The sequence below is a fragment of the Dasypus novemcinctus genome, chromosome 21 (assembly GCF_030445035.2).
Source record: "Dasypus novemcinctus isolate mDasNov1 chromosome 21, mDasNov1.1.hap2, whole genome shotgun sequence".
Taxonomy (NCBI): domain Eukaryota; kingdom Metazoa; phylum Chordata; class Mammalia; order Cingulata; family Dasypodidae; genus Dasypus; species Dasypus novemcinctus.
In genome coordinates this window covers 54,209,546-54,221,596 of record NC_080693.1, presented here as the reverse complement: position 1 = coordinate 54,221,596, position 12,051 = coordinate 54,209,546, and the positions used below count along the sequence as shown (strand labels likewise).

Here is a 12,051-nt window from a genome sequence, read left to right as displayed (position 1 = left end):
TATGAATCTTTTAGGCACAGCATGGCCCTCTTACAGAAGTAAATTAGTGCTCTGGTTTATATACATAGCTCATATGACTTGGTTACATGAGTCATAACCTGATTTTCTTTTTTAGAAAGTACTGGGTTATTGAACCTGATACTTTGTACATGTGAAGCAGGTGCTCAACCAGTGAGCTGTACCCGTTTGACCTAATCAACTCTTTTTTTTTTTTTTTTTTAAGATTTTTTATTTCTTTCCCCTCCCCCCCCCCGCCCTGTCCCAGTTGTCTCTTCTTGTGTCCATTTGCCGGGTGTTCTTCTTTTTGTCCGCTTCTGTTTCAGAAGCATGGGAATCTGTGTGGTTTTTTTTCATCTTTTTATTTTTTATTTATTTATTTATTTCTCTCCCCTTCCCCCCACCCCGGTTGTCTCTTCTCTATGTCTATTTGCTACGTCGTCTTTGTCCACTTCTGTTGTTGTCAGCGGCACGTGAATCTGTTTCTTTTTGTTGCGTCACCTTGTGTCAGTTCTCCGTGTGTGCGGCACCATTCCTGCTTTCTTTCGCGCTGGGCGGCTCTCCTTACGGGGCGCACTCCTCGTGCATGGGGCTCCCCTATGCAGGGGACACCCCTGTGTGGCACGGCACTCCCTGTGTGCGTCAGCACTGCGCATGGGCCAGCTCCACATGGGTCAAGGAGGCCCAGGGTTTGAACCGTGGACCTCCCATGTGGTAGATGGAAGCCCTAACCACTGGGCCAAGTCCGCCGTCCTCTGTGTTTCTTTTTGCTGCGTCAGCTCTCCGTGTGTATGGTGCCATTCTTGGGCAGGCTGCACTTTCCTTTCACGCTGGGTGGCTCTCCTTACAGGGCACACTCCTTGCGCATGGGGCTCCCCTATGCGGGGGGTACCCCTGCGTGGCGCAGCACTCCTTGCGCGCATCAGCACTGTGCATGGGCCAGCTCCACACGGGTCAAGGAGGCCTGGGGTTTGAACCACAGACCTTCCATGTGGTAGATGGATGCCCTAACCACTGGGCCAAGTCTGCTTCCCCTAATCAACTCTTGAATACACTAAAACATGGTTTTGTTTTGTTTTTGACCTACTAAGTTAAGGACCAGACTCTTATTCATCATGGGATGCTTGATAGGTGGCCAGCAACTATTTCATATGGTGATGTGTTTTTTACTTTCTAACTCCAGTATATTTTTCTTCTGGTAATAAACTTTGGACAAAGAAGTATGATTTGCCCTTTTGATTAATTAGAGCAAGGTTCTTAACAAGGGTCCATGAACTTGAATTGATATTCAGAAAAACCATTATTCTTGGGATGTGTTGATGAGGGTATATATTTTATTAAATAATACATGGTATAGTGTGGACTTAGTAAGGGGTTCATGGTTTTCACCTGACTGGCAAAGGGGTCTATGGGAAAAAAAGTTTAAGAACTCCTGAATTAGAAGTACTACTGTTGACATTTGGAAAATAAGTTATATTTACTATGTGGAGAGCTCAGTCTCTGGTCTGTAATTAAAATGGTTTAATATTGACCAGGAGAAAAAAGAGAAGTTTTTTAATCACTTTGTCGTAATCTTATAATTGAGTCATATTTAGCAGTGCACGTGGTCATAGTTTTTCAAAGTCTGAGTCTGTTTTAATTAGTTAAAGGCACTCAGATAAATTTAAAAGGTGAACAACTCAATTGCCAGTAAAAGAAAGCTTAATTGAAAACCATATTAATCCTTATATAATTGATTTATGTCTCTTTTCTAGGTTTGAAAGAGAAGATAGTGAAGAGCTTCGAAGTCTCACCAGATGGATCCTTCCTGCTTATAAATGGCATTGCTGGTTATTTTCATTTGCTGTTGATGAAGGTGAACCATTATTGTTGCTTGTTTGTCTAGGATAAGAAGTAAACCTAGGGATAGTCTTGAATCTTAATTGATTATGTCCTTCAATCTGCCTCTCAAGTCCAGGGAGTGCAGGTGGGACTTTGGGAGAAGTTGTGCACAGTGGGGGGGAAAATTCTAGGTATAGGGAAAAACAAAGCCAAGTAGCTGTTGGAAAATAAAGAGCTAGATTGTTTTTATTCTACATAATGTGATTCTTTCACACATCTCCTAACAATTTGGTATGTAATACTTACCATTCTTTTAGACTAAAGAACTGATTTGTAGCATGAAAATTAATGGAAGGGTTGCAGCATCAACATTTTCTTCAGATAGTAAGAAGATATATGCCTCCTCGGGTAAGTTAATAACACAAGAGAAGCTTTGGGTGTGTTTAACATTTCAAATTTAACCAAAACCTTTTTGATTTTAGACTTTCTTTTGGTAAGAAAATCAGTATAGTTTTTAGAATTCATTTTTTGTTGTTGTTGCCATTTGCCTTCTCATTTATTAGCTACTAATAATGAGGGGATAACAATGCTAACATGCAGTATTGATGTGTTTGGATGGAAAAATGAGTAAGACTTTTTTTTCAGTGTCTGAAGGGTTTAAAATCTTTGTAAAATTGTGGTAACATACATAATACAACATTTCCCACTTTAACTACTTACTGTGTGCAATTCATTGATATTAATTTGCCCCAGGCCAAGGGAAATAAAGGCGGGGTATAGGCCAGCCTATTAAGATGTTTTTAAAATCAAGCAGAAGAGTTGAGATTTGTTGTGGTTGGAATATTAAGAACCAGGCTTTGATCTGATATGAAGTGCAGTGTCCGAAAGCCAGATTTTGAAAAGATTAATCTAGCCTCCGTGTTGAGAATGAATTAGAGGGAGAGAACCTAGAAGATAGGGAAGTCAGTGTGATGGAAGTTAAAGCCTTGATAGTAGATGTGATGAGATTATGAGTGACTTCCTTTGCTTTCTCATTATCTGTATTCTCTTTAGATTATTTGTTTGCAGTGATCAGAGAAAAAGAGGTTTATATATGGTAGATGTTAAACAAAACATTTGTTCAGGGAAGCGATGTGACTCAACTGATAGAGCGTCCGCCTACCAGATGGAAGGTCCAGGGTTTGATGCCCAGGGCCCCCTGGCCTGTGTGGTGAGCTGGCCCACATGCAGCACGCTGTGTGCAAGGAGTGCCATGCCGTGCAGGGGTGCTCCCCGCATAAGGGAGCCCCACGTGCAAGGAGTGTGCCCTGCAAGGAGAGCCGCCCCGTATGGAAAAAAAAAAGCTCAGCCCACCCAGAAGTGGCGCTGTACACATGGAGATGGAACAAGATGATGCAACAAAAAGAGACACAGATTCCTGGTGCCACCTGTGAGTGTAAGCAGACACAGAAAAACACACAGGAAACGGACACAGGGAGCAGACAACGGGGGAAGGGGAGAGAAATAAAATAAATCTTCTAAAAAAAAAACAAAAAACGCTTTTTCAATGATTGAAAACTAGAGAGGGAATAAAGCTGAACCCAGGTTACTTGGAGAATGATGAACCTGACAGACTAAGGAAATTGTTTAGTTTTTGACAGAGGATGAGTTGGTTTGGTTCTAGACAAAGGAAATGCTGATTGAAGCAGCAGTTGAAGGTGTGGGACATAGGGAGACCTGAATACAGCTACTTAGAGCCAGTAGTTATCTCTCAGCACAAGCCAGTGTGGAAGCTTTTAAAGATGTAAAACCAAATACTCAATATAAAACAGCATACATGTTTGTTTTTTTTTGTTTTAAATGGACTGGTTAATTCTTCAATGGAGTTTGGACTGTCCAATCTTCCTGTAGCCATAGTGATACTCTTCATTAAGCTTGGCATATGCCTAACTGTAGGAAGTACTCAAAAATTCTTAGCAACTACTACTATTGTTCATGATAATTACTCCCAAAACTTTCAGATCACTTTCAAAATTTGGATCATTAGTTCCTCAAAAACTTTGTAGTACACATGAATGATTTTAAAGCTTTTTGACTATACGGGAGGGAAAGTTGGCATTGATATAGGTATATGAGTTGGATGAAGGGATAAAATATTTACAAATTTGTTCACTATTGTTGAGATCTGGTTTACTCTAAGAAAGGTATTAAAAGAAAGGAAGGAGTAACCAAAAGTTGAGCTTGGGTATGTTGGAGATTGACCGTTGTGCTGTTGATTGGTGTTCTACCCTTTTGAAATCATATTGTTCATATTTTATTATTACTTATAAAGAATATTTTAAGGTAGAAAGAGTTGAAGAAAGAATTGGCCCTTTATCTTTTCAACCTAATCAGTTTTTCTTTTTGTTTCCTCTTGGGTACCCCATTGCCTCTTTTACCATAAATATCCATCAGTTCCTAACAACTTAATGCAGTTACTTTCTAGATGATCTTCCTGCCCTTCATCTCTTCCCATTTTCGTCTTTTGCTAGACCAATCTTTAAATATCTTCTTTTATCATAACATTACCCTACAGACAAACATGAGGCAGAGGTTTTTAAATTTGACCCTGTTCAAGTTTTTAAATTTTACTACTGCCTTACTTGGATCCTTACTCTAGCCTAGGAAATTTTACTTGTCAAGGAGATAGTTGAAATGATTAGGTTCATTGAATTCTCATTGGGAGAATAAGAGTAGAGCATAAAGGGTGAACTTGGGAGCAAAATCCATAAAAGAGGAAGAGATGAAGTAGGTAAATGAAGAGCCATCTTTGAGATGGGTGTAGGACCTTACAAAAATCTATGTTGTGGAGAGAGTGATCCTCAGTATTGAGTACTGTAGGAGAGAGAAAAGAATAAGGAGTCATTTTATAATGAAAATATTTGTGGCCTATTCAGATTTAATAATCTGTTTTATCTTGCAGACATTATTTTCCCTTATCTAGACTATTTTAGCTCATTGCTCACATTCACTAAGTTCTTAATATTCAAATGATTGACTATAATAGATAAATTGTGTGTATCTTCTTAATTATAGATTCTTTGTGTGATCTGAATCTTCATCTCCTCTGTCACTTTTGACATTGTCGTTATGTATTCTTAAACACCTAGCCTTACGTATTAGGTACTCTAGTACCTGTTGATAGATTCTGGAAGAGCTTTGTTGGTGGGTGTTTTTTTTACCTCCCTGAAATTTTGCTCCAAGAATCGATTTGAATGAAATGTGGAAGTTTTTTCTAAAAGGTCAACTTAAACTAAAAATTTATGATTTTTACTTTATATCTAAAGGTGTTATTTATTAATGACTAATTGAGTATGCAGTTTATATATGCAAATGTATACAAGAAATACTTTTAGGTCAGTTTTATGGAATTAAGTTTATAGTAGCTCTTTATTTTTAGTACCATGTATTATTAAAGAAGGACTAAGAATGCTTAGTTCATTTGCTTTTCACTTTTATTTCTTCTTTTTGTTTGTTTATTTTTATTTTTTAATTATTTATTTTTATTTTTCTTTGCTTTTCACTTTTAAAGCAAAATTAACCAAACCCTCTTTTGGCTCTTTAATTTAGGGGATGGCGAAGTTTATGTTTGGGACGTTAACTCTAGGAAGTGCCTTAACAGATTTGTTGATGAAGGCAGTTTATATGGATTAAGCATTGCCACATCTAGGAATGGACAGTATGTGGCTTGTGGGTAAGTAAAGAGAGGTACTTGTATCTTAATCACATTCTCTTGATGAGAAGGTAGTGAAGAATTATAGATATTAGATGTTACATAAGTAGTTCTGTTTATAAACCATTTAGTAATATCAAATTTGTAAACCCAGATGAGCCTCGTGCATTTTATTGTGTTACTGCAGTGTTTAATAATATTAGTGTTGGTTTATCAGCTTTTTAGCAAAGAAAACAGGACTGCCTTCTACCACGGTATTTTTTCCTATAATTTAAAATTATGTAATTTTCAAAACTTATAACTTTCAACTTTTTACTATTGATGAGGAAGTAGAATAAAATTTGGGCTTAAGTCTTAAAGAACTTAAAGCATTTTTTCCTTCATCTAGATAGGTGATATAAACCAAAAACATATTTCTTAGAAATACTGTTGGCTAGTGTATAGTTCTAGGCTGCTGAAAGCAAATACCATGAAACGAGTTGGGTATGAACAATGGGAATTTATTACCTGAGAGTTTTGAGGCTAAGAAAATGTCCAAATCAAGCCATCATCAAAGCAGTGCTTTCTTTCTGAAGACTGGCTGCCAACTATCCTTTGTTCCTCTGTCACATGGCAAGGCTTGTGGTGGCATCTACAGATCTTTCTGTTTTCTTCTAGGTTTCATTGGCTTTCAGCTTCTTGCTTCCATGGTTTTCTCTCTTTCTGTATGCATTTCTTTTATAAAGGACTCCAGTAAGAGGATTAAGACCCATTCTGAATGATGTGGTTCACACCTTAACTGAAGTAGCCTCATCAAAAGATTCTACTTAGCATGGGTTACAACCATAGGAATGGACTAGATTTAAGAACATGTTTTTCTGGGGTGCATAAACAGCTTCAGACCACCACAGTTAGTGTTGTAAAAACTTTAAAAATATTATATAAAATAGATTTATTGCATTATCACCAGAAATGTGTTTATTACCCAGAGGAAAAGATGGCTTTATTTGCCGATTTTATTTTTTTTTAAGATTTGATTTATATATTTCTCCCTATCCCCTTACTGTTTTGCAAATTGCTTTGTCCATCTTTCATTGGAAGGGACTGGGAAGCAAACCCAGGACCTCTGGTGTGGGAGAGAGGTGCCTAATTTCTTGAGCCACCTGTGTTCTCTGCTTTGTTGTATGTCTCATTAAGTTCCTTCTGTGTGTCTCTTGTTGTGTCATCTTGTTCCATCAGTGTGCTACATATGCCTGTTCCATCAGCTCGCCATCTTGCTCGTCTTTTTTGTTTTAAAGATTTATTTTTTATTTATTTCTACCCCCTCCCTGTTGTCTGCTCTCTGTGTCCACTCGTTGTGTGTTCTTCTGTGACCGCTTCTATCCTTATCTGTGTTCTTTTTGTTGAGTCATCTTTGTTGTGTCAGCTCTCTGTGTGTGCTGCGCCATTCTTGGGCAGGCTGCACTTTCTTCCATGCTGGGTGGCTCTCCTTATGGGGCGCACTCCTTGTGCTGGGGCTCCCCTATGTGGGGGACACCCCTGTGTGGCACGGTACTCCTTGCGCTCATCAGCACTGCGCATGGGCCAGCTCCACACAGGTCATGGAGGCCCGGGGTTTCAACTGCAACCTCCCATGTGGTATGCAGACGCCTTATCCATTGGGCCAAGTCTGCTTCCCTGCTTCCTACTTTTGTTGTGTCTCTTATGTTTTTCTTCTTGTGTTTCTTGTTGCATTATCTCTTTGTGTTAGCTTGCTGTGCCTGCCTGTCGCACCAGCTTGCTGTCTTCTTTAGGAGGTATTGGGAACTGAACCATGGACCTCTTGTGGTAGGTGGGAGCTCAGTCACTTGAGCCACATCTACTTCCCTGCTGATTTGATTGGATTATTTTTTTATTTCCCCCTCCTTCCCCTTCAAGATGGCTTCCTCATTTGTCTGCTTGCTGTCTGCTCATCTTCTTTGGGAGGCACTGGGAACCGAACCCAGGAACTCCCATGTGGGAGGCAAATGCCAACCACTTGAATCAGTTTTGCTCCCTACTGGTTGTGTCGTCTGCTGGCTGCAGTTTTTGCTGGTTGCAGCATCTGCTCACTGTGGCATCTGCTCGTCTTCTTCAGGAAGCACTGGGAACTGAACCCAGGACCTCCCACATTGGAGGTGGGCACCCAGTTGCTTGAGCCACAACTACAGAATCTGTAGTTAAGTTGTACCTTTGCTAGGTCTAATGTAAGTATGTTGTTTTGTGACTTCCTCTGTGATCTAGATAGATTATTCAGTAAAAAAAACACACGTTTTGAATGCCTACTGTATATAAAATGCTGTATATATAAGGACAGGGGAGTTAAAACATACCTGGTACTCTCCTATCTGACACCTTTTTGTGAACGTAGGCCCTTACTGACCTCAGGAGGTAGCTCAAACAGATTCTGATGGTGTCAGTAGGTGACTTGGAGAATTCCTTTTTATTTTGTGAATAAATAAAACTCCTGCTTTATTTTCTCTGATTACACTGAAGAAGTTAGGAATGTCCCTTACATTAGCCATAGCACAGATTGCTAGTGTGGGCTCCTTCCTTTACTGGGGTATGCAAACTATAAACCCCTTTGAGATCAGTAGGTCAAAGTCATAGAAATACCTATTTTTGTATTTCCTCATCAGATGTCCCATGTGGTGATTTAAGATTGTTGATGTTAGTCTTCATCAGCTTCTTAAAAATACACAGATTTTAAGACTGCCATTTTACTATGATTTCCATCTAAATGGTTTCAAACTGTGCTCTGAATAATTACAATAAAAAGCTTGTTAATATTAATAGCAAAGATTTTTTTCAGATTTTATCAATACTGTTTTTCATGCTTTTCCTGTATTAACTAGTTTAATTCTCATTTTCCACTCCATAAGATAGTTATTATCCCTGCTTATATGTGGGGAGACTGAGGCATGGTGAGTTAAGTAAATAGGTTAAAGTTGTACAGTAGTGAGTAGTAGAGCTGGGATTACCACCCAAATAGTCTAGTTCCAAAGCTGGATCTCTTAACCACAACACTGCCTATTTTTAGGTATACCTGTATGTGTCTGTGTTTTTATGTATATAAATGATACAGTTAAGATTTTTGTAAATTATGGTGTCTTAGTTTGTAAGAAGTGAAGAAAATAATAACAGTTCAGTTTATTTTGTGTATGAATCCTTTTGTGCTCCCTGTATAAATTCCATTGGAAAAGCGACCTCAGTAGCTTTACATTTTCTGTCACTAAAATCTTGGCTTTAAACCCTTGGCTTAAAACTCTTCGCTTCAAGATATTTATGATTTCAGTAACCTACCTGGATTTGGAAATGTGGAAGCTAGGCAACTGTACTTAAAACTAAAAAAAACCATCTTTGTACTGTAAGGTAATTTCAGTATCAGTTTATTCTCATCGTTATTGTCCTTATTCTTCTATCTTTCCATTTATTTCTATATACATTTTAAATTTTTGGATGGTTTCTAAGCAGTTGTCTAATCCTGCATGTCCATTACAGTAGCCACATAATGGCTATTCAAATTTAATTAAAATTAAAAACTTGGTTCTTTAGTGACACCAACTACATTTCATGTGCTCAGTAGCCACATGTGACAAATGGCATTCATATTGGACAATGCAGATATAGAATGTTTTCATCATTGCAGAAAGTTGTATTAGCTAGCACTAGCCTAATCCAGTCATTTTTTAGGAAAACTGAAGCCTGAGAGTTTATATTTTGTTTATTGGTAGTTATTCATTAAGTTGGCTACTGGCAGAGGTGGATCTGAAACTGAGGTTGTCTAGTTCCCTGTTCTGTGTCTGTGTCCTTTGCACACCAGTTGCTCCAATTTTTTTTTCCCCTGCAAAAAGCTTTAATGTTTACACTTGGTTCAGGGCTTGTTAGAGGGCTACAATTTGGCGATTAAAAACATACGTCCTGGCGGAGGGCTCAGACAGAAAGAAGGCTGGATGCTATGGGAATACAGTAGGTTGCTCTCCCCCCATATGGCTTCTGGGCTCCAGAGGCTCCTTGTTGTGCTTTTGAAGAGATACTCACCCAGCCTGGCCTGTGGGCCAGCTAGCCTGTGGAGGTTGGTCAGGTGGTTGCCTAATTTCTTGAACAGTTTCACCTCCTCATCTAGGAAATGATTCTCCAGAAAGTCTCAGAGATGGGGGTCTGTGTTGGCAGAACCCAGGGCGTGGAGATCCAGAAGGGCCTGGTTCAGGCTCTTCTCTAGGACCAGGGCAGCTTCCTGACATGCAGGGTTTTACTCTACTCATCTTTGGAAGGCTTCTGTACATCCCGGAAGAGGGCGTGGCTGCCGCGCTGGTTTTGCATCTCGAAGAGTCACTTGGCATTCTCATGCTTCTCCTTCACCAACTTGTGAAATAAGTGGTCCACGCCCTTCAGGGCCACGTCGACATGGTCAAAATAGTACCCCAGAGACAGGGAGGTGAAGAGGGTCAACCACCACACCAGGGAGCCAAGAGTGCCTACAGCTGCAAGCAGAATTGCATCCATTATCCATGTGGAATCTAAGCCCCCTCTTGATGTAGAGGGGGACTGGACATAACCATCCCAGGGTCCACAGGATGGAGGAATAGAGTATGGATTAGAGTGGACTTACTGCTGTTCTGCTGGGGAACTATTATGATTAGTAAGGGAAGAAATTGTAGTGATGTGGGGAAAGTGGCCATGGTGGCTGCTGATGGTAGGGAGGTGGAAGAAGAGATATGGTGTGGGGCATTTTCAGGATTTGGAGTTGTCCTAGGTGGTGCTGCAGGGATGGATCCTGGACGTTGTGTATCCTGTCGTGGCCCACTGGGTGGACTGGGGGAGAGTGTGGACTACAATGTGGCCCACTGTCCATGTGGTGCAGCGGTTCTCCAGAATGTATTCGCCAGGTGCAGTGGATGTGATGCAGTGATGGAAGAGATTGTTGATGTGGGAGGGGTGGGGTGGGGGGGTATATGGGAACCTCATGTTTTTTGAATGTAACATTTAAAAGAAAATGAAGAAGAAGAAAAAAATAGAAAAAAAATAATAGAAAAAAAAAGTACCCCGGAGAGAGGTAGGTATAGGAGCCCTGTAGGTGCAGGTTGACCAGGCAGTTAATAGAGGCCCCCACTTTGGTGGAATAATTCTGATGGCTCTGGGAGATGGTGGTTAGTCGACAAAGAGGAGCTAACTACAAAAAATGTTGTTAGCTGGTCCTAGAAGCAGGGATGGCTGAGAAGTTGGTCCTGGGGGTTGCAGCTGGAAAAGCAGTTAGAAGGTGTTTGATGCTGAAGAGGTGGGGTGGGGGGATAGTCCCTGGGTCTGTTCCATTCAGATACTGTTGAAGGAGAGGACAGATCCGCGGGACCACCAGGTGCATGGTCCCCCAAATGTTTTGATTTTATCTTAAAAGTGTATTGAATGCTTCAGGGCTATAGAAAAGTATAAGATCATTATCATTTATGGCCTGAAATTAGTAGTCCATTGAAGATATGAAATGGGTTTCATTTTATAAAAATTTGTTCACAGAATCTTTCAGGCCATGTTTGTTTTAAAATGCAAGAAAAACCTGTTTTATTTGTTATGTTTTTGCCTCAGTTTCCTCATCCATGAAAACATATTTCTGAGCATTGAGTGAGGGACTGTAGGATAGAAGAGCAACAGCGTGTCATTATCTTCTTATGGTTCATGATCTTGTGATGGGATTAAACAGTGACAAGGGCTGCAATTGAGATACAGACTTCTTAATTTAAGAATCTAGGAAATGGTGAGGGCTGTTATAATTGAACATCTGGAAAAGTTTTATTTTTTGAAATACTGGCACTTGAGCTGGGCATTTTGAATCCTGTGTGGGATTCAGAGAAAGGCACTGCAGATTGTGCAAGTGTAAAGGTATGGGTGTGAGAGAATTCAGGTCTATGTTCAGAGATGATGTATTAGTCAGCCAAAGGGGTGCTGATGCAAAATACCAGAGATCTGTTGGCTTTTCTAAAGGGTTTTTATTTGGGGTAGGAGCTTATAGTTACCAGGCCATGAAGCTTAAGTTACTTCCCTCACCAAAGTCTTTTTCCATATGTTGGAGCACGATGGTTTCCAATGTTTGCAAAAGGTTCGGGCTTCCTAGGTTCCTCTCTTCCTGGAGCTCCGTTTCCCTCTGGTCTCAGCTGTTGTGTTCTCCACAAGGTCAGCTGTAGACTGTGAGGCTCTCTAGCTTTGCCTCTCTCTACAAGGACAACTGCACACTATCAGGTGACCAGCTCTGTCTCTCTGAGACTTGATTCTCTCCAGGCTCAGCTGTTCTGCTCCTCTGTGTGCTTATTTCCCAGAACTCCAGTTCAAAACTCCAACCTCCCTTCTCTACAGAGCAGTTTCTCTGTGAGTCCCCCCCCCCCACCAAGGGGGCGGGGATGCAACATCCTACTGATGTTGCTCATTCAAAGCCTTAATCATTGTTTAATCAAGTAAAAGTAAAATCTCTGAATCCAATACACTTTAATATGCCCAGAGGAAAAGACCAATTTACAAACATAATGTAATATCTATTTTTGGGATTCATGAGCCAT

General features: G+C 40.2%; 1 protein-coding gene across 1 annotated transcript in view; it reads left to right on the top strand.

The window, feature by feature from the left end:
• UTP18 (UTP18 small subunit processome component) overlaps positions 1-12,051 on the top strand; it is a 56,286-nt gene that overhangs the window by 26,858 nt on the left and 17,377 nt on the right. The window contains exons 8-10 of the mRNA XM_004480453.4: positions 1,752-1,852; positions 2,136-2,226; positions 5,407-5,530. Of these exons, the coding sequence (XP_004480510.1) occupies positions 1,752-1,852; positions 2,136-2,226; positions 5,407-5,530 (316 nt within the window). The remainder of the gene's footprint in view (positions 1-1,751; positions 1,853-2,135; positions 2,227-5,406; positions 5,531-12,051) is intronic.